At 44.1% G+C, this 26,288-nt stretch overlaps 4 protein-coding genes across 6 annotated transcripts; 2 read left to right on the forward strand and 2 right to left on the reverse strand.

Annotated features, from left to right (window-relative positions):
• Positions 1-796: 796 nt before the first annotated feature.
• On the reverse strand, positions 797-22,247 carry LOC117758372 (sprT-like domain-containing protein Spartan). 2 transcript variants are annotated; one of them, XR_004613271.1, is made up of 6 exons: positions 21,650-22,135; positions 20,976-21,075; positions 20,758-20,886; positions 20,362-20,680; positions 18,907-20,131; positions 797-810 (listed from the first exon to the last, which is right to left on the reverse strand). XR_004613271.1 is itself a non-coding variant. In XM_034579988.1 (5 exons), the coding sequence occupies exons 1-5, from the start codon at positions 21,970-21,972 to the stop codon at positions 19,188-19,190; spliced, it is 1,815 nt and encodes a 604-aa protein (XP_034435879.1). In that variant the 5' UTR covers positions 21,973-22,247; the 3' UTR covers positions 18,254-19,187. The 2 variants fall into 2 exon arrangements, 1 of the variants encoding a protein (XP_034435879.1); XM_034579988.1 differs by lacking the exon at positions 797-810 and having other exon boundaries at positions 18,254-20,131; positions 21,650-22,247.
• arv1 (ARV1 homolog, fatty acid homeostasis modulator) lies at positions 815-5,296 on the forward strand. Of its 2 annotated transcripts, XR_004613272.1 has the most exons (6): positions 820-969; positions 1,589-1,708; positions 1,942-2,095; positions 2,503-2,727; positions 2,987-4,510; positions 4,572-5,296. XR_004613272.1 is itself a non-coding variant. In XM_034579997.1 (5 exons), the coding sequence occupies exons 1-5, from the start codon at positions 871-873 to the stop codon at positions 3,115-3,117; spliced, it is 729 nt and encodes a 242-aa protein (XP_034435888.1). In that variant the 5' UTR covers positions 815-870; the 3' UTR covers positions 3,118-4,161. The 2 variants fall into 2 exon arrangements, 1 of the variants encoding a protein (XP_034435888.1); XM_034579997.1 differs by lacking the exon at positions 4,572-5,296 and having other exon boundaries at positions 815-969; positions 2,987-4,161.
• On the reverse strand, positions 12,001-14,515 carry fam89a (family with sequence similarity 89 member A). The gene is made up of 2 exons (XM_034579999.1): positions 14,109-14,515; positions 12,001-12,373 (listed from the first exon to the last, which is right to left on the reverse strand). Exons 1-2 carry the CDS (start codon positions 14,355-14,357, stop codon positions 12,092-12,094), a joined length of 531 nt encoding a protein of 176 aa, XP_034435890.1. The 5' UTR covers positions 14,358-14,515; the 3' UTR covers positions 12,001-12,091.
• Positions 22,248-22,711: 464 nt separating the features above from the next.
• On the forward strand, positions 22,712-26,225 carry exoc8 (exocyst complex component 8). The gene is made up of 4 exons (XM_034579987.1): positions 22,712-23,956; positions 24,351-24,604; positions 24,703-24,951; positions 25,305-26,225. The coding sequence occupies exons 1-4, from the start codon at positions 22,813-22,815 to the stop codon at positions 25,710-25,712; spliced, it is 2,055 nt and encodes a 684-aa protein (XP_034435878.1). The 5' UTR covers positions 22,712-22,812; the 3' UTR covers positions 25,713-26,225.
• The last annotated feature ends 63 nt before the right edge of the window (positions 26,226-26,288 follow it).

The following is a 26,288-nucleotide window of genomic DNA, read 5'->3' on the forward strand; positions in this document are numbered from 1 at the left end:
ATTACTACATCATCAACAACTACTACTATTACTACATCTACTTCAAATACTGCTACTGCTATACAACTTCATCAACAACAACCTATACTTCTACTATTAATATAACAACAAAAACAACTGCTGCTGCTATTGTGAATTTCCTCTATGGAGTGTCAATGAAGGTACATCTTATCTTATCTTATCTTATTTTATCTTATTTCATTTTATTAAAAGTGCTGCACAAACTAAAGCGTGTTTCATATAACATATCTTCTAATAATTTGGTCTGGTACAAACATAACCACTTGGAGAACTGAAGTCTATCCTTCACTAACATTTAGTTTGTACATCTACTACTACTACTACTACTACTACTACTACCACTACTTCTACTACTACTACCACTACTTCTACTATCACTACCATAACAACTACTACTACTATTACTACATCATCAACAACAACTACTACTATTACTACATCAACTATTACTACTACTACTACTACTACTACTAATATTACCACATCATCAACAACAACTACTACTATTACTACATCTACTTCAAATACTGCTACTGCTATAAACTTCATCAACAACAACCTATACTTATACTATTAATATAACAACAAAAACAACTGCTGCAGTGGATATTTATTAGAGGATATGTTATATGAAACATAACATATCCTCTAATAAATATCCACTGGGAAAAATACATTGCACAGGATGTACATGAACATGAATATTTGAACAATAAAAAAATTCTCAGCCCCTCACATGTTGACAAATCCGTTTTTTTTATGTTGAAGGCGGGGGCTGTAAGCAGCCACCTTACTTCCGGTGGCACAGTGTCCCCAGCTAGCATCTCCTCGAGTCGGTTTCCAGAGGAGATGATGGATAAACGCGTGTTTAGATGTGTTGAATGTAACGAGGGGGCGACGGAGCTGCACCGGGATTACAGCAACGGCATCCTGAAGATCACCATCTGTGTACGTTCACGATTCACGCGTCAAACCTCAGTGCAGCTACAGGTTGTAACCTCGATGCTACTAGCTAGCGATGCTACTAGCTACGTCATTTAGTTGATTTATTCAATGTCACAGTTTATTTACTGTTGTCACGTGTCGTCGTTGTGTTTGGAATCAGGACTGTTTGTTTATAGTATATAAGTTTGAGCATAAGAACTGACAATCAAACGTTTATTCGAAATAACAAACGAAATATTAGCATCGTCCCTTTAATCAGCTAATTAGCATTAACCCCAAACAACAACATACGTCACAGGATGGTCATAAGTAAGGACGTTTTATTTATGAAGCACCTTTTTAATGTGCTGTTAACATTAAGATAAAAAACAGGAAGTAGCACAAACAATAGAAGAATAAAAAACTGCACAGAGGACAAGTAAAAACAATGGAACCACAAGGACTAGACCAAGTTAAGATACTGACGAAGTAGTACGTGTTTAAAAACTTCTTAAAACTGTTGACAGATTGTATTTTGTATAACTAAGTGAGGACTGTAATAGTAACATAATTGTGTGTGTGTGTGTGTGTGTGTGTGTGTGTGTGTGTGTGTGTGTGTGTGTGTCTCTCTCTCTGTCTCCAGGAGTCCTGCCAAAAGCCAGTGGACAAGTACATCGAGTACGACCCGGTCATCATCTTGATTGATGCCATCTTGTGCAAGACGCAGGCGTTCAGACACATTTTGTTCAACACAAGCTTGGATGTAAGTGACCTCATCTACATTCACGTCCCTTTAAATCCACGGACATGTTGAGCTCCAGGCTGTTGTCGACTCCTACTTCATCAACTCGATACAAGAGCCCGATCGATATGGATTTTCAGGGGCCGATGCCGACAGCTGTATTAGGGAGTTAAATATTCCCGACATGTATATCCAGATCACAAGTGTGTCTCTTCAGGTCGTGTTTGTGCCTCTTTCTCCCTCCATCTTTCTAGATTCACTGGAAGTTGTGTGTGTTCTGCCTGCTGTGTGAGGCGTACCTCCGGTGGTCTCTGCTCCACGGCTCCGAGCAGAGCAGTGACCCCGCCGACATCATACGCTACACCAAGGAGTGGGAGTTCTACCGCCTGTTTGGATTGGCCGCCCTCGGTAAGATGATCCTACGCGTGCTGTGAAATCACCAGTGTATTTCTTTAATTTCACTGGTATCGTCTCTAACTATCTATTAATCTAAAAATTTGTTTAGTGTATAAAATATCAGAAGATGAAAAATGACCCGTCACAATCAGGCGGAGCCATTTTCAGATTGCTTGTTTGAATCTACAAAATAAAAGCAGGGATTCATTATGTTTAAGAAGCTGAAATCAGAGAATGTTTTAACAAAAACAATGATCAAATTACGATTAAGTGGCCTTAAGGAAAAGGAATGATGAATACTTGCTTGTTGGATTACAGAGCAAACACATTGACACAGAGCGACTCTTGTTGATGCAACAATTTGATCTTTGTTGTACTGTGAAGTCAGTCAGTGACTTGTCTTTCTGTGGCTCCCGTAGAGCTGTCAGCGTTCTGCGGCAGCGTGCTGCTGTTCCTCTGGGCGGTGGTGGCTCGTCTGCAGGGCGGGAACCTGGAGCTGCGCCTGCTCGTCCGAGCTCTGCTGCTCTCCTGCTACGGGAAGGTCCTCCTCATCCCTGCCGTCATCTGGGAGCACGACTTCTCCCCGCTCTGCCTTGGCCTCATCAAACTGTTTGTGCTCACTTCAAACTCGCAGGCTATCAGAGGTAGGAGAACACATCTGTCTGAAGCCGTATGACAGAAACACAGCCTCTCACTTACATCCAGCAGAGTTCGCCACATGAATCAGCTCTTTGTGAGCAACAAACAATGAGATGCTGTGGAGTGATTTATGCTGTACTGTGCTGATGAGGCGTTTCTCCATCCAACCATCCATCAAATAAGATATTCAGATAATTCAGATTTTATATGTAAAAGATGTGATTTCTTTAAGTCTTTAACATCCTTTTCTCTTTTCTTCTGCAGTGATCCTGAACAGCAGCAGACGTCTGTCACTGATGGCTGTGTGCTTAGGCGTGCTGTCAGAGACCTGCGTGGCTCAGGCCTGTAAAAAGCATCCATGGAGCATCCAGGAGATGTTGACAGACTTAGACTGAAGTCACTTATCTCAGGGAAAGGACACGTGATCGTGGACGTCCACCTGTGACAGAGTGAGGCAGTTTTTAACAAACCTTCAGCATCGGTTCCTCTGAAGCAGAGACGGATGCAAAGGCCTTAATGACGTGGCTACAGGTTGAAACTGCTCAGTGGGAGATGAAGAGCAGCAGAACATATTTATTTCTCAGGATACATGGATTGCGGATATTTAAACCGGCAAACTGAAAAGGTGCTGAATCCTTAATCTTGTTTTTTAATTTTAGTTTTTCAACTGGACAATGAATGATGTCAAGATTCCAGTGTGTTTGTTTTGTATTACTTTATGTGGACAGCCGTGGGGAGGAGCTACGACATGAGGAGCAGCCCATGATCTACATTACTGTTAAACATGCTCTAATTCCTGGGTCACACAAACACAGAGTCTGAGGTTGCAAATGGACGATAACTAGTTCCCTGTGTGGACAGGACGCTCTTCACATTCTTTAGCTCATTGGTGAAATTCTCACATTCACTCACACACACACAAGATAAATGTTGATTCACAGGGTTAGTAAAGAAAACCTGTTGATATTTGTCTTATTTACTTTTGTAACTGAGCTAATGAGCCAAAACAAACACTAGAATGGACACACAACAGCAAGCAAATAAGAATTAAGCCAAAAGTGTAAACATAGGTAAAACCACTCCAAGCGGCACACGCAACAAATCCTCACGTTTGACAACTGACTATAAATATTCGATTAGAATCTTACCAGACGTCTGATTTACAATTAATCGTGACGAAACATGTTGATTAGCTTCAAACTTCTCCAGTTCTCCACCCACTGTCCCTGGAATGTGGATCACGTGTCTGTCCACAGAACAAATGTTCAGTCAGTGAAACAAACGTCCGAAGCACAAAGTGTCTGTGGAATGAGGAGAATTTACTCACTTCAGCTGGAATGTGACAGCTGAGCTTGTCTCGACTCCCAGACGTCTCTGCAGGAGTCGTGGTGTTGTTGTGAACTGAGGCACATGTGACGAGAGGCAGAATTTCTACCGGACAAGAACATCTGTTGCTGCTGATGGAGATGAATGGAAGAGACATTCAGTGGAATCTGCTGCAGGCATCGTGAATGTATCATTAACTCTGACACTTTGTCCCAACGACCAAAAACTAATGCACTGTTCTATCGCTGCTGTAGATTGTGAGAGAGTCTTGTCCTTCATCCCCTGAAGGGACACAGAGAGAATTATTACTAATGACTATTACCTCACAATGCTGTTCCTCTTCCCTTCCTTCTGAACCAACGCCTACAGGCCGGAGTGTCAGAGAGTTTATTTGCATTCCCTCGCAATATGTTTTGCATTCGCTTTAATAATTGTCTTTGTCCTCACCCTCCGAGCTGAAGCGTTTGTATTTCGGCTCAGCTTCTCCGAGTGCGACGCCCCAGTACGGATCAGCTAATTCAAGTTTTATCTGAACTGGGCAGTTAGTCTGCAGATACAGTCTATGGAGCCCCTGAAGGGTCAAATGTCTAACTGGGACCCTTCGGTGGTTCAGTGCCCTAAAGTCAGAAAGCTGTGCTGAAAGAATTACATCCTCTTAAACTGACTTTTAAATAAAAGAGGCTGCCAGTCTTTCAGTTCTACATGTGAATTATACCTTAATAATAAGGTTGTTTTGCAGAGAACCAGATCATTTTGTATTTTTTTACTTTGTTTTTTCAAATGTGCAGAGAGATATGATATTGAAATAGCTGTGGCTTTCTGTCAAAGACCAGCCCTCGACATTTGGGTGCGACATGTGTTCCTGTGATGAATTATGTAAAACCGACTGCACAGTCCGCAGAGAAACAGATTAATGTTGCAGCATCTGCAGCCGGAACCGTCTGTTATACACTAGATATGAAAGGAGAAAATAAAATGTTTGCACTTTAACACAGTTGCTCAGGGTTGTGATGTGATTTTGTGCATGTGTGTGTTTGCGTGTGCTGCCTCTGCATATGGATACATGTTATTACAGGCCTGTGAATAGTTGAGGATACAGCACATGAACGTGGAATGTGTCCTCGCCCTGGGTGGATCTGTAACCGAGTCTCTGTGGAAATCAACATCTTCTCATTGAGGAAAAACAAAGATCTAAAGCTTGGATTCGTTAAATCGATGCACAAGTGTAAATAAAACATGAGAATTATGTTTTGTGTTATCAGCAGTGTTTTTTTTTCTGCAGTGTTGTGATTTGTCTGTGTGAACAAAACTGCTGAGAGAGTTTCTGAATGTGGAGTCTGGAAAGTGTTGTTCAATTACTGTGGCATGCAGCGGTTTAATCCGAGTCTAATCAGATTACAGCTACAGCCATTTACCTGCAGGTCTGGAGGATAAAGCCAACATGAAGTCAGTTTGCCCTCCATGCACATAGTGAATGGGCTGATTTAAAACACAGACTGGAGACCGAAGTTTTAACTTTTCATTTGATAATCCATCAGTGTTCCCGAATAGAAATAGCAAGATCTGAAATGAAGAGTGAAACTAGATTGATACGTCTACCAAGGTTTTCTCCTCAAATTGAATTATTGAATTATTGAATTATGAATGAATTATTCCCTGAGATAATGAAAATGTTTCACGTCCAATCCTTCCAAGTTTCATGGTAATAGGTCGAGTAGTTTTTCTGTAATCTTGCTTGAACACGTAAACCTTCTCTGTTGGAGCTAATAAAAATGTTGATTTTAAAAAGGATGTAATATCCGGCAGAGATAATCCCAACGTGTCAACACTGTCGTCATTAACACGCACACCCCTCCAATTAGATTAATCTGCGTTGATTAACAAGTGCTCATGAAGAACGTATTGAAAGCTGTTCTGGGTGCAGCTGCACTCACGACGTATGAACATTTTAATAACATGTTGCACAGTAACAAGAGGAAAGAAACACGTGAGTCCCCACCTCAGTGGAATCAGTGGAATGAACAGAACAAGCCAAAGGAAGCAGACGGACGCTGAGACGTCAGATTTACTGAGAAAAACACAGAACTAAATATCAAACTGTCGCTTTCAGCCTGAAAAACAGTTTTCGTACATGTTGCTCTGAGGGACGAGCGTCACAGTCCAGCTCTGATGTGGCATCTGTCCCCTGTGGAGAGAGTGAGAGCACCTTGGATTTGCTCGCTCGGTCAAGATTATGTTAATCTGCTCTAATCTGCCGACAGACGCTCGGACAGGCAGGACGAGACCAGAGCTCAGAGCAGAGAGAGGCAACATGGGATTCCAGTCATGCACATGAAGGAGTGACGGCCTCTGTACACAGAGAATAATGTACACGTACAACAGGCTGAGAGGAGAACAACAGAAGTGATAATGTTCATCAGTCGTCTGCTCAACTGGTTTATCACGTTCTGAGAAACACATTTCTGACTTCTGCAGCTGCCACACTCTGAATATTTCAAATCTGATCATCTCAGTGGAGAAAACCAGCAGAAAACATGCTGCACATATGTGTAGATACGATAGTTGCTTGACCCATTTCTTCGGTCTCTCTGGGAGGTTTGTGAGAGTCTGTGGATATGAAAACATAAACAGTTTTATCTCAGCGCGAGGAGATGCTACTTCAAAGCCTCCCCATCCTGCTGCTGCCGCGGAGATGATCAATTAAAGCGGAACTGCACCAGTGTGGCAGCGGCTCTGCTGCAAAATGCAGATCGGTGCATTTACATGCAGGTCAGAGTGAGATGCATTCAGGAGAGAAAGAAGTAGGGCAGCAGAGAGAGGAGGAAGAAGAGGGAGAGAGAGTCGAGTCTTTCAGGGTTTGAATGTGTCTGTGAGAGGATGAAGAGGATAGTTAATATTAATGTTTTATATTTTAACTCCTGTCTGTTTGTTTGTCTGTTGGATTTCCACGAAACTCGGGTCAAGAATAAACCCGTTAAATTTCAGCAGTTTTCAGACAATGGTTGGATTCAGGAATCTTTTTTCAACGTGAGATAACAAGATGAAGATTTTACTGTCAAAACCGATATATTTTTGTAAATGTGAGGTTTAAGCAAGTCGGTTGTTGGAGACGTGCAAAGAAAACAAACCTCAGAGACCGACTCTTGAGCTGATTTAAGCTTCATTTCCTTCCAGTTTCACTCATTTCTACCAAAATAGTTCAGTTTCTATTCCACAAAAACACAAACTCCAGACCTGAGAAGTATGGAACCACTTTATTAAATTAATATCAGGATAATAACTATGAGAGGAAAGCATTGAGACTATATTGTCCAAAGAAACAGTAGTAAGGTCGTTCAGGGGTTAAAGAGCAGGAGTCATGAGGGATGACAACAACACAGGCTTCACACAATGTTTGTCTATACAACACAAAATACATCAAAACCTTTTGTCGCTATACGGACTTAATGAATGCATATAAATATGAAGCCACACATTGCAGATATTCAAAGCTGGATGTTAACGTGTATATTCTGTACGTCAATGCTGGTAAACGGCTGCAAAAAGCATCTGTTAGCGTCTGTTGTACGTTTCACGGCTGATTTAACAGAAATCTCCTCACGGGACAGTTTAATTCAGCTGGAGAACAAACTGGTGTTTCAACTAAATGTGTTTTTAAACATTTGAGGCTTTTTCATGGAAGCAAATCAAGTTCTTCATGCAGCAGAAACACGACAGATCAACACGTTACAGGGATGAACCTCCTCCCCGACACCCACTCGTTAAACATCATCAACTTTGATTAAGTGTCTCCATTTGCTATTTTTGGTGCAGCCACTTCCACAACCCTCACATTTCCCAGAATGCATCCCTACAACCACGAGAGCACGGCTGTGTACACACACTGCAGCGCCTGCGTGTCTGTGGTTGAGATGCATCCTGGTCCATCGAGGCCACTCCAGTAGAAAACATGTCTCCATGTGATTGTTCGGCTCTAGAGAGAAGCCCTCGCTTTTTGATTTGGAGAAACTCGCACTGAAAGTTTGACCTTTAAGAGAAAAAAATGAAAGGTGGGACATGACATCATTTACATCTGTACAGTTATTGATGTTAAATAATACGACACGACCGAATAATATAAAATCACATTACAATGATTTAAGAAGTTTCTCGTCCCAACAACACAAACCACACTTTGCCACAGGTTTGTCCTGAGAAGGCGTCACCACGTTACACATCCAACGACTTCGTGAAAAGAGAGGTGTTTGTTTCAAAAGTAGAAAATACACAATATTCAACTGCTAACGTGTACGACACTGGGTGCAGTTTGCTGGTGTTGGTGAAAAGCACCGTTCAAACTGGTCGGTGCTGGATTCAGTTACAGTCGTGTTCCTGTACAAGAGGCACAGTGTGCCTGTGTGATGAAGAAGAGGAGCGGGACGCTGTCGGTTTTTGGGGGATTGAACACGAAACAGCCACAAATGAAACAAGTGCAAAGCTGAACGAGTGAGGATTTCCACACGGAGCTTATTTTGCAATTGACGTGACGGATTTTAAGGCTGTTGAATATATATATTAATTGAAGACGACAAATAACAGCGGAGACTAAAAAGATCAGAATAAATCTTGTGTGAAGTACGAAGCTGTTATTACTGAACATTTATCCAAATCTGTTTGTGTGGATGAAAATGTCTCTCCTGCTAATTTCTGTATTTATATCAGTCAATATTGATCATTATCAGGATAAATGTAGATAAATGATTGTTTAATTCAAATTTAAAGGCAGATTTCTTTTAAGGAAAAACACAAACTGAGGCCGACTCTTTCTAAAACAGCGAAACGTTTCACAAGTGTGAGGAAGAACATTTACAATTTCTTTGCACAATGCATAAATAACCATTATGTTGATTTATACTGAGCTTTTGTTATATTGCTACTGTAGAAAATGACATTACATTTTCCCTCCCAGCCTTGCTCTTCACTTTTCAGTCTGAGACCTGAAGATTTCTAAAAGGCACTAAATGTGTAGACATCCACTAACAGGCCTGGGTCAAGATTTCCCATCGGTCCGATCGTTTGTGAGCTTTAACAACAGAACAACGTTTTCTGAAACGACCCAAAAGGCCAAATTTGACTGTAAAATATCAGCATCACTCAGATCCAGAAGAAACGTAACGTGTGATTAACTGTGGAAAGAAAAGCTCCATAACAAATAACACACACATTCAATTGAGATGATTATATAATGAAACCATTGATCTCTGTCTGATTGGTTATGTTTTTTGCATTAAGACATTTGCAGACGCATTAAGATTATTATGAACAGGGAAGGTTTTCAGATTAAAAGGTGAGTAAATACGGGAGAAGCAGAAAAAGATCAAACTTGGTAAAGGAATAATTTGACATTTTTGTGAAACATGCTTACTTGTGTCCTTCTGGTTCACACGAGTTGTGTTTGAACTTCGGTTCGTGTACAGATTTAAACACTGAGCTGTTAATTAATGAGCTTTAGTCGTGCCGGTGGAGTTGAAGGGAGCGAGGTGAACTGCTTCCCCTTGTAAACGCTCATTATGCTAAGCTAAGCTAACGAGCTAACCACTGTACAAACATGACGGTGGTATTAACGGTCTCGTACAAATATGTGCATTTCCCACAAACTTCAAACTTTTCCTTTACCAACAGACGCTGTACAGTTACTACACACGAAGCTTTGAGCTCTTTAAGCTGCGACTGTGTTCAAATGAATCTTCTAGACTTTCATACGTCAGTCGGTGAAATCAATGTCACAATAACCGCGTCCTAAGAAATCAAAACATTAGTGTTTCCATGACAACGCTCTGAAGCACAGAGAATAACATGTGTTTAGTGTCGAGCTCCATTCATCAGCTGTCACACGACTCGTGGAGACATTCTTCAACACGTCAGGGATTATGTTGAACTGCACCTTCAAAGTAAAATCAAATGTTTTCCTCTTCAGCAACTTGAACCAAATACATTTCATTTTGAGTTCTGCACTTTCTTTGGTTTGTGTTCCATATGTGCACATGACGTCACGTGATCTAGATCGTAGACTGTGCATAAAGATGGACGACATGACAGCTCACTGAAAGTGGAGCCAAATCATCTTGATCGCCCCCTGGTGGCTTGCTGCAGTATAGGTTATAAACCCTGCCTCCATCTTTCTACCCAGTCTCTGATCTTTACAGACACAACATCAACACATGACTGAAATCAGCTGCTGCTCACCGGAGCTGTGACGGTAACGTGCTACAGATCGAGCCGAGAGTTTAGACATGAAGGAAGACCGGACAGAGCATTCATGTGACGATTAGAAGTTAAGAATATATGCACACACACACATCCAAGTGTCTAGGCCTGTCGTAAGATACATGACGCAGGTCGTCGGCAGAGAAAAAGAGAAGATAGAGTTTAAAGTAAGGCTGTGTTTGTAAATGGAAACACTCCTCAGACTGTACGCAGAGATCCGTGAGGACGACACTGGAATTGTCCAGTTTGTTTTCACTGAACACAAAAAACTCTCCCTGTTACAATCTTGTTAGAGAAAAGAAATGAGTAGAAATGGAAAAGTGGATGTAAGAAAACGCTGAAATAACGTCGCCCTGATGAATCTGAAATGATGTTCAGCCTGCATGTGCTGCTACGGTGAGAATGGTTCAGGATCTTGTAGGATACACAGTTTTATAAAAGCACCCTGTATTGAACTGATATCTGCTACCAGGTTTAGAGCTACAGCTTCGTGTTCGCTCTGCGACATGGACGACAGCAGCGTCCTCACAATCCGACCGAAACACAACTTTTCAAAGTCACTTATGCACTTGTGATTCTCTCCTGTAAGTCTGTTCCAACCATCAAGTGCGAGCTACGAGAGAAGTGGATCAAAGCCAGTCATTTAGATAGAATATATAAATAAAAGCCTCAAAGTTGTGTAGAAAATTGCTCATTTTGTGTAGATGTTTCCTGATTATTACTGGTTATCACTTCCTAACTGGCTGTGTTGAAGAATAATTATAGTTTATCACAACTTGGGTTTTATTTTCATAGTTTTGGCTGCTATTTCTACCGATTATGAGAATATTGCACTCAAAATAATCGCTGAGTTCACAGATCTTGATGAGTACAATGTTATTATTGAGAGAAATAATGGTCATAACTATGAAAAGTAAACATGCCAGTTTGTAATATCCATGACTTATTGCCTGGTCCACTGGGCGGCCACGTTTTTCACCAATGCAAAGCATTTCCAGCATTTTGAACATTTCACATTTTCAGAGCAAACGTCTGCTCCGACTGAAAGGCAAAGAAAGTGAGGACCCCCCCCCCCCCCCCCCCCCCCCGCCCCTTGCAGATCTCCACATCTTTCTCCACTATCGATGTCTGACAACTTCTGCCCTGATGGATTCACCACACACACCCCCCCCCCCCACAGTCTCCATCAACACGTCAACGAGGTCGATCGCAGAGCTCAGAAATCCCCTCCTCTTTATTCACTCCCCAGTTTCAGGGACGTCCAACAGGTAGATGCTGTTCCCTTGTTCCCGGGTAGAGCTGAAGTACAAACTTTCCGTTGAGAGCTATTTATATTATATAATAAATAATAAAACTTTGTTCATATATCTTGGTTATGTAAAAAAACGTTCTGCCAAAAAGGGAGCCTGGCTAGTGGATACAGAAGCAGCAGCAGAGCCGATTATAAAAAGGAATACGTCATATATATATATATTTTGCCTAATTTTGAGTATGCAAAGTCTTTGAAAACAATCCATCTCGACTCCTGAGTGTGTCAGAGGGCGTCAGCGGCGACGGATCGTCAGGACACCGGGCCGCAGGTGAACGTTTCACCGGAGGAGGAGAACGATCACACTGGAGCTGGTGCTTTGTATTTACAGTCTGCTACGGTAAAGAGACACCACGTCTCTGACCAATCGCTCCCTTCTCCAAGGCCAAAAGGTTATTTTAGAGCCGCTCCACTTATCCTCCAGCTTTACTCAGTCCGTTTCCCCCGAAGTGTCTTTCCATCTGCAGAGAGATGCTGCGAATGAGGCCTCAGATGGTGACGTGAAAAGAGTCCCAGCTGTCGTCTTTGCCGATGCCGCTCCCGTTCTTAGCCGCTGCCCCGTCTCCGACCTCCCCGTCCGGCTGCTCCCCGGTGGGGGTGGCGCCAGGCTCCGGGTAATACTCGTCGTCCTCGTCGAAGTAGCCGTTCTCCATCATGCTGAGGCTGGAGGCGGCGCTCAGGTCCTGGCAGCTGCCCTTGTACTCCTGGATGGACTCGTGGAGCGACCACAGCTGGCACAGCAGGGACATGTCCTGCTGACGCAGACCCACCTGGAGCGGGCACAGCAAGCTCCTCATTAACACACATCGCATTCAGCATTTTAAAGTATTTCATTTTAGAATATTAAGTGTTTACTGGGTCTAAACTGCTGCTCCATTAGCGTCACATAAGACAAAGACATGAGGGAAATCCTCACATTGATGAACAATCAAAATAACTGCCGGTTAATCGTCAGCCGATCAAAGCCTGATAATCGTTTCCTCTTAACGGAAGATAAGGTGAAGTAGACGAGTGGAGAATAACCCTGGACACGTTATCTCTCCGACTACAAACAGAGACACTACGTCTCCATCGTCTTTTCCACAGACAAGTGACCTGAGATCAAATCTGACCCGACTATTTGTAGAAGATCAGCTCAGATCTTCCACAAATCCAGATGATTGCACTTTAGACTTTTTCCAGACCCTGTCGTCGTAATTAAACCGGACATTATGACACCAGATGCACAACATTACAAACTCATGAGTGTCTGCAGGGTTCAAAAGGGGCTTTTCGGCTGCATACCACTGTGCTGACAATGCAGCGTGGGGGGGGGGGGGGGTCACAGCATTGTCTTCCACACAGATCCCACAGGGCGGACATGCGAGTCAGGCCGAGTTCAAACAGCTGTGACTGAGCTTTTAGTTTCTAAAAACACAGCAGACAACTTATCGGACACACTCTCAGTCACACATTAACAGCCACGGAGAAACGAGCCTGGAGTCAAGGTCCTGCAGCCGAAACCACTAAGAGGTTTGAGTTGCATCAACAATCTGACCCTTTCTTATCTAGTAGCTGGAAATGAGTTCGTCCAGGAGCCGTTATAAAAAAGGAGTCGAGCTTGATAACGAGGTCTGGTCCTGATATGAAAATCCCTGCTGCTGGCAGAGGGAGTGAGAAGCAAGTGTCTTATTACTCTGGTTCCATTTAATATAACATAATACTCAGTAAAGTAACTGTGTTTGTATCGCACTGATCTCAACAAGGTGAGAAAGGGATTGAGTAAACTCAAATAAAAGGGTTTTCAATTCAGTTCCGTTTTAAAAGTTAATAAAACCTTTACGTTTATAGAGTTTTATTAGTTTGGCTCGTGTGTCATTACAACAATAAAATAAAAAACGAAGTAGACAGTGAAAGGTTTTTAATTGTGCTTGGCTTTAAAAGGGCTTTAATTTATTTTTGCCTGATCCCTGATCCTGTTTTCTCTTGGGTGGTGTGTGTGTCTCTGTGTGTGTGTGTGTGTGTGTGTGTGTGTGTGTGTGTGTGTGTGTGTGTGTGTGTGTGTGTGTGTGTGTGGGGGGGGGGGGGGGGGGGGGGGGGTTCTTTCTGCCAGACTCCATTTGGAAAAAATCGGTTTTTAACTCCCCACGCTTGCAAGTGTCTTTCTCCAATGGGCAGAATATAAACTTATAAAGTCCGGTGATGTTTGTTGTCTGGTCATTAGAAACCACGAAGTGACAAATGATGCACAGATACATTCTGAGGCTCGTGTGACTGGAATGTCCCGTGTTAGAAAACCGACGAGGGCTGTTAGAGAAAAAGCGAAGATCCCAGTTTGAAAAAGGGGAATTTTCCTCATAAAATAAGCTCCATGTTTAATTATATCTACGCCGAATTTACCAGAAGGGTGTGTGCACGTGTAAAAACCCAAAACTTTAACCACAAGTTAAGGTTAAGTTTGCCTCCGAGCCCTTCGACTTCAGAATACCGCATTTTCCTGAAGGGAGTCTGGGTCGGCTCGCTCACCATCTCCTTCCGCAGCAGCGCCAGCGCAGCGTCCAGGTTCGGCGGCTTGTGGGCCCGCAGGCTGTCGCCGTGGTTCCGGCCCCGGCTCAGGTCGTCCTGGATCATCGTCTTCTTCACGTACATCCGCTCCATGTCCCTCCAGGAGCCGCCGCTCGAGTTCAACAAGCCGCTCAGGCTCTTGGGCAGCGGCGGCAGCCCCTCGATGCAGGCCATCCCCCCCGCGGCCCCGTGCGAAGACTTCCCGTTCATGGCGTCGAGGGTGGAAGAGGAGCGAGGAAGTTTTTTTTTTTTACACTTTCGGTGCAAATGTTCGGTTCCCGAAAAACACAAAGAAACAGCGGAGCTCGAGGATCCAGCTGCGAACGAGCCCGAGGAAGTGTCCAGACACCGAGGGTCCGTGAAGGCAACACGCACACAGGGCGCCGGGACTTCCGCTTGGGTCGACAGAATAAAAGCATCGAAAGAAAAGAGGAGGAGAGAAGAGATTATTTTTTAGACATCACCAGAAAGACAAGAACAACTTTTTTACATCTTCCCTCAAACACAAAACTAAAGAAACAAAAATAAACAATAAAAACTGATTCACACATCCGGGTGATTTAGATGTGACAGCAGCAGGCAGGTGAGAATGAGGGAGACCAGAGAATAAAATACTACCTATGCAGTATTTTATATTACTTTCTACTCACCGTGTGCCTTTTGAATGCATACTATGTTATACTACATACTTTGTTTAAGTACTTAGTATGTTGCATACTTATATGTTCTGTTTACTAATATGTCATCACCGGGGATGAGAGATAAACTGAATTACAATCCCATCTATGTCCTGTACTTAGCAGAATGGACAATAAAGTGGACTTTGCTAGTATTGTAATATCTTTATATTGTTTACTATTTTTCCTTTCACACACAACAGAGAGTTCCTTGTGTGTGTAAACCTACTGGAGTGAATAATACTACCTCTTGTCTCTTGAATAAATGCCATCAACATATTTTTACATGAAGTCTACATGTGATTTATTTTGTGTATCTTGAATATACTGCATTTCTTATGGGTTATTATCTTATATTTCTTATTGTGTTGCTGTGAAAGTGATGTGTGTGCAGTGCAGCCTCCAATACTTGACAACGTGTTTTCCCTCAGCCTTTATTTTGGAGGTCCACTTCTGCTGCTGTTTAGATGAATTGTTGTAAAGTTGACGCTTGTGGCTCGTGGCAGTGGAATCTGCTTCCTGTCCATTTAACACGGTGACTGCTGGGCGTCTCCCGGCCAGAGACACAGAACTGTCTCTAATTACTGTTCATGTGTCATCATCGTGAGTTTCATCATCACTCTGAATGACGTCAAGAGCCAATGAGGCTCAACACATTTTATAAGAAGATAATTACATTAAATTCATATAAAACACACTCAGTCTTGAATTGGATTATAGAAAAATAATTTGTTTATGAACTCAAACTGTACAATTATCATAAACATGAAGAAAGATAATTCACAATTGATGATAATTCCTTAAATTGTATTGAAGGAAAATAGAATTTCAATTTCTGATCTTTTAAACGAGTTAATCTTTGTTCCTGTGATCGTCTGTTACATCTCTGATAATAAAACCAAAGTTAGCTCATGTTGATTAATCCCTGTTTTAATAAGAAATCAATACTTTCTATTATTTAACTTTACCTTTTAATAACATTTAATGGAGGAGTGTGTTCGTTTGATTCCCTCAAATAAAACAATGACATCACAGTGCAGACAGAGGGTTTGAGGTCATGACAGGAGTGTGTGTGTGTGTGTGTGTGTGTGTGTGTGTGTGTGTGTGTGTGTGTGTGTGTGTGTGTGTGTGTGTGTGTGTGTGTGCGTGTGTGTGTGTGTGTAGGAGACAATAGTTTGAATATAAAGGACAGATGGTGGGCTTCACTTCCCGCCCCCCCGGTCTGCAGCCCCGACACAACAATAACACAACAATAACCATGAAACCAACACACAAAAGCATCACACACGCTCTTCAGAAAGAGAGGAGCATGTGCTGTGTACCACACACACACACACACACACACACACACACACACACACACACACACACACACACACACAGAGAGAGAGAGTCAGACAGATGGATGAAAGGCTAAAGGTTGTGATTCCTTGTCTGTTTAAATAAAACATATTTAACTTATTTCTATCTGACAGTTAATACATTAAGATACATATAAGCATTCATAAGATAGAATGAGATATGATACATTACAATACAATACGATACGATACGATAATCCTTTATTAGTCCCACAACGGGCTCCTTTGCTTTGTTACAGCATCAAAGAGCACAATCAAAAAATAGACATCATTAAAGAAATAATGAGTAAAACCTACAATATAAATGCAAGTAAATATGTAAATATAAATGGACAAGAACTAATAAATACAGTGTAAGATTATAAAAAACTGATATCAACTACAAGACATTTGAATGTGTCTGAAATTGTTGTGTTTTAATATCCTACTAAATATTCATTATGGTATCGTGTGCTGTATTTTCCCTTGAAGAACCCAGAATCCCCTCTGCCCGCTCCAGCAATTAGCCATCAGCTAACACTCTAACACATCTGCCCAGTTTACACAGCCTGTTCAGGGACAATCTGTTTGTTTCAGGGGGTTTTATGAGCAGCAGGCCCCTCTGTAAGCTCCCATCCCCACCACCACCAGTATCATTATGGTCGCTGCCGCCTGCGATCAAAGGATTAGTCATATGATGGACCCCCCCCCCCCTGGGGATGCATGTAACCGTAGCGGGGTGGTGTTAATCTGCGTTACTAAAAAGCACAATGAGTTTGCATCACTTAGCGTAGGCCGGCTAATAATGGTCCAAAGATATCCGCTTAGAGTCCCTGCTGGAAATGTGATATCTTACCTCAAGGCCGAAGAAACAGTACAGTTAATACACACACGTCACTTCTCCCATCACATATTGCAAACCTTTATTTTGTTCATTTTATTATATTGTTTAAAATTTCACTGAGCACTTACGACATACATTGTATTTAAACAATATTATATATTATAGTATATCAACAAAGAAATGTACTGACAACGACTTTGAAAGTTAATACAGTGCACACAATATCAATTTCAACATTTTCCATCTTAAATAAATGTAAATATTTCATTTTTTTCTCCAGATTCTAAACCATTTATGAAGTGTGCTTCAGTCCCCGTCTAACAACTGGAACAACTGGTACAACGTCACCGCATTGAACTTGGAGCTTGTCTGGGATGTGTCACTGTCAGAGAGAGACAATGGTTGTGAAAGGAAAGAGGGAGGTTGTGCGTTTGTGTGCGTTTGGAGGAGGTCAGCTTCCTGTAGTGCGTCAGTTTGCCGCAGGTCAGGAAAGAGGAGTGGCTGGTGGGAACATCTGCTCGCGGGGGCCTCTGCAGGAGGATGACGGCTTCCTCCCCGAGTTGTGGTGGGATATTGGGTGCACACTGATGGTTTTGGATTTCAGTTTAATTGAATTTAAAGAGACTGTTGGGCCTCGGCGGAGGTATGAGCTCTACTGAGTAACGTTCTAGTTCTTATTCTTTACACATCACATCTCACGACCTCGAACGTCAGAGAAGATCCACTCTTCCTGTCCCGGATGCGTTCATCACCTGATGGGGTCGATGCCTGTGCAGCCAGATGGTTTTCGCAGCACGAGGCTGTGGTGATGGAAATGGGTTGTGTGTATTCTGACACGCTTCGTCACTGCCCCTGGCCTCGCTCCAGTCGGGGCTGCGGCGGCAGGAGGGCGTAGTCCCGATCAGCAGCTGGCCTCACGCTGTCTGACCTCTGACCTCCCCCTCTCCTCCCCCTCACCCACCAGCTCTGGAACGCCCACTATCTGTCTGCCTTCCTCACCCAGCACACACCCCCCCCCCCCCCCCCCCCCTTTCACTACGGACACTCAAGGGGCTGCAGTGATTTTGGTTGTTTCAATGCATTCAAAATTATGTTAATGTTGTAATTTCATCATCTATTATTTCATCTTTGAATTACTCCCTTTCACAAATGAACATTATTACAAGTAAGACTTTCTGTGTCACATTGTCTCTTATCACAGATTTTAAAAGGGCTGAAGAGGTGAAAGAATCCAGTTGTGAATATTTAATGTTTGATATTTGTCACTTATAATTACTTCAAACAGGTAAATGGAATGATAAAATATTTTTATTAGCAACAAAACCTGAACATGTTTAACAATTTACTTTAAAACAAACACAACACAATACAAAACAACGTATAAACGTATAAAATCCGGATGTTTTTGCAGTGATCTTCACATTTCACCAACAAATAATAAAAGTTTCAACCATCCTCATGTGTTTTACTGTAAATCTGACGAATGGAGCACATTAGTATCGGTGCATGAACAACCAGAAACCCTCACAGTGCCCGACCCTGCAGACGGAGGCGGTGTCGGTGTCGGTGTCAAGTAGAAATAAACAGCTAGCGAGTGTGAAATGTGATTCCTGCAGATCAGCAGGGGTCAGTCTGTGTCTCCTGACGTCTGAAGGACACGTCAGACTAAAGTCAGCCGGTCCACCCACAGAGGAGACAAAAATAACTCTTCTTATCTACACACAGAATGCAGCAGCTTCTGACTTTATAGCACAACTGGTCAGTTTTCACATTATACTGGTCGATTCTGAAGGAGCTCTCACTGATTGCTGATCACTATGATAGAAAATAGTGTAAGAATGACATATTCTGTGAAGTTAAAACCACAGTGCTTCAAATTCGGATAAAAAACACGAAACAAAACTGAGAACTTACTGGAATTCTTTTGTTATGTTTTCCTGATGAAACTGAAAATTTGAACGTAAACTTACATTATCTGTTAAACCTTGATGCTTCTTAAAATACTAAGGCATCGGGCTGTCAGCAGGCACATGTGATAAGAGAGGAATTAGTATTATTAGAGAATAATAAAACAATCTAACCTGGAAGTAAAACCATCTATTAAAACCAAAAGTGATATAATATCACAAAAAGGCCAATTTTAAAACAGCTAATTCCCTGAAACTTCTGTTGTTCCTCCTCAGGAGAGACAGGAGTCAAGATGCTCGTTGATCTTCGACTGCTGCACCTTTGTTTGACACACAGGACAGCTGACCGTCAGCGAGGAAGAGGAGGAGGAGGAGGAAGTAGCGCTTAGAGAAGACGTGATAGAGGATGAAGAGGAAGCGGTGGCTGTAGCAGTAGCTGTAGCAGTAACAGTTCTTTGCTGCACTGCAGGTGATCTCGTCTTTACCGACTCCCTCGACGCTGCTGATTCGGTGCCTAATGTTTTCTGGAAATAGTCGAAGATGCTGGCTGAGCCGCTGCGGTCGTCCCACTGCCTCTTCCTCGAGTTCTGACCCCCAGCAGCAGCAGCAGCTCCCGACGTACTGTCACTGTTGAAATATTTGGACTGTGTTGGTTCATCAGGGCTGTCTCTGTTTAAAACAGCAGCTGGACCTGGCTTAGGCGTTCTGGCAGAGGAGGAACTCTGTTGTTTGGGAAACTGGGAAGAGACTGAGGTAGTGCTCGTGGAAAGGTCCGGTGATGTCAGCGAGTCTCTTTTAGTCTCAGCACCCACTGAACTTCTGTTAAAAAGGTCCTCGATGGACCTCTGCCTTGTTTTCTCTGCTCCTTGGCTTCTGCTGCTACTGTGTGGTTTAGGGATTCTAACCGGCGACCCGTTGATGCTGACAAACACCCTCGTGTTACCCACGGACCTCTTTTTAGGTGGCCTCTGGCCCGTGGAGGGAAAGGCCCCGGAGATTCCAGAGTGAAAGGGAGAGGTGAGGGCTTTAGCCGGGGACGACGGGGGGAAGAGTTTCTTGGGAGGAGAGAACACTGGGCTGGACGATGGTGTTTTCACAAGAGGGACTGATGGTTTGTGGGACGGGGAGGAAGACGTGGAGGTCTGTGACTTCCCTCCGAGCAGGAAGCCTTTGCCAGTAAACGGGATAATGTTCCTTATATCCTGTAATCCAGCACCTGAGAGGAGAAGAAGTGAAAATTAGAGAGATGCAATAGACCAGAGCCATAGACTGGATATAAAGATGGATGACGCATCTCCACTTCCTGCCACTGTACAAGAATATGCTGTGAAATATGACGTCTCACCCAGTTTTTACAGCATCAAATAACTAATTAAAACCAAATTTAAATGTTGAATCTACACATCTATTACACCTGAATCCACACAGGAGGTCCAGTCGTGTTACCTGTAGCTGTACTTGAAGGTTTCCCACTTCCCGAGGCCTCCTTAGGTAACGTCTTCCCGTCCGTCTTCCCGTCCGTCTTCCTGTCCTTCTTCCCATCCTTCTTGCCTTTCTTGCCATATCCTTCAGGCTCCTTGATCTTGGTGTACGTCCCGCCACACGTCCTCCGGTGGTTCTCCCACCAGGGGTCCAGAGACGACGGAACCCGGTTCATGGCCCTCTTCACGTAGCCAAAGTAGGGCTTGCGGTTCTGGCAGGGCCCGTTGCACCGCCACCAGTGCTGCCGGTACACATCAACCTCATCGTGGAAGCTGTGGTAGACCTGAGGACGTGGTTTCATTCTTTAGATCACAGTATTAACTGATATGAACCTGAATGTATATTAGAAGAGGCACGTACAGAGATATTTGTTCCAGTGGCATCGTTGATACGGTTCATATGTTTGCAGAACTCAGGTCCGTGACCGTCTCGGTCTCTGTTGTTCTGGGTCACAAACAGGAGGGCGTGAATCATTTCATGGAGGAGAGTCTGTGGAAACAAGAAAAAATGATTGCTCTTTTAAAATATCTCTCTGAGCACATGTACTCTGAATGTATGTGAGTGAGTTTCCTCGTTACCTGAACCAGGTCTTTTCTGGGTCTCAGTTTCAGCAGCGGTTCACTGAGTCTGATGGAACACAGTCCTCCTCGGCCCTCGTACGAACACACACCAGCACAGCTAGGAACAAGAGAAGAGACATTAAATAGTGCAAACACAGACCTTTAACTCAGTGTGTAAGATTTAGGTGAAATGGATCTATCGGCAGAAATTGAATATTAAATAATCCTAGTGATGTTTTCACTTGTGTTTAATCATCTAAATTGTACAAATTGTTGTTTTCTTTACCCTCGAATGAGCTCTTTATATTTAAATACTTCATATTTACATCTGGTCCTCTCTACGGAGGCCGCAATGTTTTTTACAGTAGCCAAGACTGGACAAACTAAACACATTTTGAGTTTTTATGACAACTGAAGCTGCCACAGGTTCTCTGTCATGTTTGGAAGTGGAGGGTGATGTTAGAGGTGTTCAGCTGCAACATGACACTCCACCACTAGATGGCACTAAATTCTACACACTGAGCCTTTAACCAGTTCCAATGGAAATATCGATAATTAATAAGAAGCATTGATTTGTAGAGATGAACAAAACAAAACCCAATGCACAAATCAGGCACTTTAGCAGCATGTGGATGTTACAGAGCTTTTCACCTCACAGCCACGTCAACACTAACTGACCACCGGGGACTTACAGGGTCATTCTAGGGCTCCACTTCACCTCCACCCCGCTGAGCTTCCCCCAGAAGAACGTGTGGTTGAAGTCCAGGAACATGGCCCTGACGTCGGGGCTGGGGTCCAGCGTCTCCCACGACGCGTCCACGATGGACAGCGGCCTCTCGGGCTTCTCCCAGCGGGGGAAAGCCCCGCTGCCGCCCGCGGAGGACACGTCCAGCCTCCGCTTCTTGCTGCTGCTCTGTCCGGCGTCATCGAGACGGTTCGACGCGGAGGACGAGGCCTGGTCCTCGGTGTCAAACTGCTCCTGGAGCCGCAGGGCGAGCAGGAAGTCCTCCTCCATGACCACAGGAAGTCAGGAACCAGCTGGCGGAAGTCAGCTAACCTCGGGTGGCATCTGTCGAATACACCTTCTGTTAAAACTGTTTCACTAAAATGTTAGAAATTCAAAAATAAATGCATCGTCTCTTCTTGTTGATGTTTGGTCACAGCCGCCAAACACTTCCGGTGCCACGCTGCTCAGAACACGACCCACTTCCATTGAGTTTCAAAATAAAACTAGACTCATAGATTCCTTCGATGTCTTTGATGAAAGATTTATACGATCTGAAGAGAAACAAGAGAGTTGTTGACCTGAACAGATCTATTAGTGTGTGTGTAGTGATAGGGATAGCGCCACCTACTGGCAACAGGAAGTAAGCCTCGTTTTACAACTTAAATGCGTCACATGAACTCAGCTTTTGACCTGCTGCAATGTTGTGCTCTTATTGTGAAACTTAAAATTGAGGAAAGCAACGCATGGTTCAAACACCAAAGCAGTGCATGCTGGGATGTGTAGTATTTTTGTATTTTATGTCGTTGGTCGATACAAAACGCACCCGAGGTTTTTCTTTCTGTCGCATAATGATCAAAATAATTAAATATGTTGACAAATTTTAAATATTGAATTGATAGTTAAATGTTTTTGATGGAGAAATAACAATTCGTTTGAATGAAAACAAAAAATATTATAAGAAAATCACCACTTGGTTAGTGATTCGTTGGCCCTGAGTCACGTGACGTGTCAGGGAGTCGACTAGCTGACTACTTCCTGTTTAGGTTTCGAGGAGCTTTGACAAACTCGTCCTCTGCGAACATTTAGCGTCAATTTTACTTTAACAAACAATCACACGCGCGACAGGAGATGACGGAAACGGGGAACCGGCTCCGGAAGCTGCTGGAATCGCCGAACTTCGAGCCGCAGAACTACGTGAAGCAGCTGTCGCAGCAGTCCGATGGCGACCGGGATCTGCAGGAGCATCGGCAGAAGATCCAGAACCTGGCGGACGAGACGGCGCAGAACCTGAAGAAGAACGTCTACAAGAACTACCGCCAGTTCATCGAGACGGCCAAGGAGATCTCCTACCTGGAGAGCGAGATGTACCAGCTGAGCCACATCCTCACCGAGCAGAAGAGCATCATGGAGAGCATCACCCAGGCGCTGCTGTCCACGGACAAGGACGAGACCTCCAAGGAGATGCAGGCTGCTTTCCCCAAGGAGACCGAGGAGCTGAAGCAGAGGACGCTCACCTCCCTGCTGGAGAAGGTGGAGGGGGCGAAGACCATCATGGACACCCCGGGGAGGCACCTCGTCTACAATGGAGACCTGTTGGAGTATGACGTGGACAACATGTCCCCCATCCAGAAGGTGCACGCTTTCCTCATGAACGACTGCCTGCTGATCGCCACCTGGCTGCCCAACCGCAGGGGCACCGTGAAGTACAAGTACAACGCCCTGTACGACCTGGAGAGCTTCGCCGTGGTCAACGTGAAGGACAACCCCCCCATGAAGGACATGTTCAAGATCCTCATGTTCCCCGACAGCCGCATCTTCCAGGCGGAGAACAGCAAGGTCAAGAAGGAGTGGCTGGAGATCCTGGACGAAACCAAGAAGAGCAAGGTCACCAAGGAGCTGCACAAGAAAGAGGAGGAGGTCCCCACCTCACCGGTGAGAGCAGAGGTGTCCACCAACCCCTTCGACGAGGACGAGCCAGTGGACGCCCAAGAAGGCGTGGACCTCAGCCTGGAGTGGATCCAGGAGCTGCCTGAGGATCTGGACGTCTGCATCGCCCAGAGAGACTTCGAGGGCGCCGTGGACCTGCTGGACAAACTCAACGGGTATCTCAAGGACCAGCCGGTCACCCAGAAGGTCAAAGAGCTCCGGCTGACGGTGGAGGAGCGCGTGCGGCAGCTGACGGAGGTCCTGGTGTTCGAGTTGTCTCCGGATCGGTCACTTCGTGGAGGACCTAAAGCCACCAGGCGGGCTGTGTCCCAGCTGATCAGACTAGGTCCTTTTTGTTTTTCATCAGCTACACCTCACACATCCACCAAACGGCAGCTGAAGACACTGTTTCATGTCCACACATTAGTGGTTAAAGAACAAGTTACTCATTCACTTCCCTCATATAAGTTACAGACATTTTGCATCTAGTCGTTAAGTAATGTTAAAGGAGACATATTCTGGTTCATAGAGCAACACAAGAAGTTTTACATGTTAAGAAAACATCACTTTCCTCAGACTCTCCATCGCTGCAGCTCCTCTTTTCAGCCTCTGTCTCAAACACTTGGTTTTATCTCCTCTCTCTATCAGCCAGTGTATTACTTGTTTTTTCCGAAACATACAGAGAGGATCTGCTTTTCCACTCCTGCTGAATAGTTTCCCCCCCCCCTGCTGTGTTTCAGGCCAGTCCACCAAAGCCTGCGAGCTGTTCCTGAAGAACCGAGCTGCCGCGGTGCAGACGGCCATACGGCAGCTTCGCATCGAGGGAGCCACGCTGCTCTACATCCACAAACTCTGCAACATCTTCTTCACCAGCTTGCTGGAGACGGCCAAGGAGTTCGAAATGGATTTTGCAGGAAACACGGGCTGCTACTCGGCCTTCGTGGTCTGGTCCAAATCGGCCATGAGGATGTTCGTGGACGCCTTCAGCAAACAGGTAGGAAGAGGAGACGAGCTACAAAGTCAAATATGAAAACCACAGGGTTCAATAATGTGACAATTATTCTGAAAATGACTTTTCACTGTCTTCACCAGGTGTTTGACAGCAAGGAGAGCCTGTCCACGGCAGCCGATTGTGTTAAAGTGGCTAAAGAACACTGTCAGCAGCTGACGGAGATCGGCCTGGACCTGACCTTCACCTTGCAGTCGCTGCTGGTCAAAGACATCAAGGCGGCGCTGCAGAGCTACAACGACATCATCATCGAAGCCACCAAGCACCGCAACTCCGAGGAGATGTGGAGGAAGATGAACCTCATGACCCCCGAGGCTCTGGCTAAACTCAAGGTGCATTTTGTAAACTATTCTGTTCCTCTGACTTTATCTGTTGGTTCTTGTAAGTTCTCAGGTAATCAGTGTTTCCAGCGCTGCAAAGCAAAGAAACACGTTTGATAATCAAAGTTATTAAAGTCATTTATTCTTTTGTTCCAGTTCCTCTGATGTGAGGATTTGCTGCTCTTGTTTTTATGTCACAGTCACATGAATATCTTTGGTTTCTTGACGGACAAAACCAGACATTTGAAGAAGTAATGTTAGACTCTGGAAAACAGTCTGACCCTCTCCTGTGGTCATGACTTTTGGGTAGTGACCTGGAGAATGAGGTCACAGATACATGAACATGTTTGTCTTTTTCTCTGCAGGACGAGATGTGCAGCTGTGGCATCGGCAGCTTCGAGCAGTACACCGGTGACGACTGCTGGGTGAACCTGAGCTACACCATCGTGGCCTTCACCAAGCAGATGATGAGCTTCCTGGAGGAAGGACTGAAACTCTACTTCCCCGAGCTGCACATGGTGCTGCTGGAGAGCCTGAGGGAGATCATCCTGGTGGCCGTGCAGCACGTGGACTACAGCCTCCGCTGCGAGCAGGACCCCGAGAAGAAGGCCTTCATCCTGCAGAACGCCAGCTTCCTCCACGACACGGTGCTGCCCGTGGTGGAGCGGAGGTTCGAGGAGGGCGTGGGCAAGCCGGCCAAACAGCTGCAGGACCTGAGGAAAAGCACGAGGTCGGTTCGAATCAACCCAGAGAGCACCACGTCGATGGTCTGATTCCAGCTTCTTTAAGACACTTGAACAAAGTAAGAAACTGAAATAAAGCTGTCACCGAATGTCCCGGTAATTTCAGCTGGATATCGTTTGTTTTGCGACGGGACAAGGATAAAACAGATGAATCAGAGGAAACGTAAGTATGTGAGAAAAGATACTTTGGAGTCCCATAAAAATACTTATTGATATTGGCTAACACTGAAAAGTAAAAGCAGGTTTTGGACACGTTGTATTCTCTGAAATTTTGTAACACAACATTTACTTTATGGAGTATCTGTGTACTCCAGCGTTCATGCTGTTAAAAAGTTTGGAGTTAAAATGTTGTGATGTTTGATCCACTGGATCATCACAGGAATGAAATAGTATCCTAACATACTAGGACTGATTGAAAAGGGATGACTGAAAAGAAAATGCACCGTTTTACTGTAAAATGGCAAAAATTGTTTGTGTGCGAGTAACATAAGAAATGTATTAAAAACCATAATGCACAAATACAACCTTTATCTCTTTATTGGTTTAACGATGCACTGAACGACCTCCACTGGATTATCAGCTGTTGTGTCTGTGTTCATCCAGATC

Source organism: Hippoglossus hippoglossus, chromosome 24 (assembly GCF_009819705.1).
Source record: "Hippoglossus hippoglossus isolate fHipHip1 chromosome 24, fHipHip1.pri, whole genome shotgun sequence".
NCBI classification, from domain to species: Eukaryota; Metazoa; Chordata; class Actinopteri; order Pleuronectiformes; family Pleuronectidae; genus Hippoglossus; species Hippoglossus hippoglossus.

Bases quoted from the DNA above. Each gene is read 5' to 3' on its own strand.
- arv1 (XM_034579997.1), top strand. From the start codon at position 871: ATGATGGATAAACGCGTGTTTAGATGTGTTGAATGTAACGAGGGGGCG. The intron at 1,709-1,941 runs GTAAGTGACCTC...CCATCTTTCTAG, and splicing joins TGTTCAACACAAGCTTGGAT to ATTCACTGGAAGTTGTGTGT. The intron at 2,728-2,986 runs GTAGGAGAACAC...TTTCTTCTGCAG, and splicing joins AAACTCGCAGGCTATCAGAG to TGATCCTGAACAGCAGCAGA.
- fam89a (XM_034579999.1), bottom strand. From the start codon at position 14,357: ATGAACGGGAAGTCTTCGCACGGGGCCGCGGGGGGGATGGCCTGCATC. The intron at 12,374-14,108 runs GTGAGCGAGCCG...TGCCCGCTCCAG, and splicing joins CGCTGCTGCGGAAGGAGATG to GTGGGTCTGCGTCAGCAGGA.
- LOC117758372 (XM_034579988.1), bottom strand. From the start codon at position 21,972: ATGGAGGAGGACTTCCTGCTCGCCCTGCGGCTCCAGGAGCAGTTTGAC. The intron at 20,887-20,975 runs GTAACGAGGAAA...TTGTTTCCACAG, and splicing joins CCAGAAAAGACCTGGTTCAG to ACTCTCCTCCATGAAATGAT. The intron at 20,132-20,361 runs GTAACACGACTG...TTCTCCTCTCAG, and splicing joins ACCTTCAAGTACAGCTACAG to GTGCTGGATTACAGGATATA.
- exoc8 (XM_034579987.1), top strand. From the start codon at position 22,813: ATGACGGAAACGGGGAACCGGCTCCGGAAGCTGCTGGAATCGCCGAAC. The intron at 23,957-24,350 runs GTCCTTTTTGTT...GCTGTGTTTCAG, and splicing joins GTCCCAGCTGATCAGACTAG to GCCAGTCCACCAAAGCCTGC. The intron at 24,605-24,702 runs GTAGGAAGAGGA...TGTCTTCACCAG, and splicing joins TGGACGCCTTCAGCAAACAG to GTGTTTGACAGCAAGGAGAG.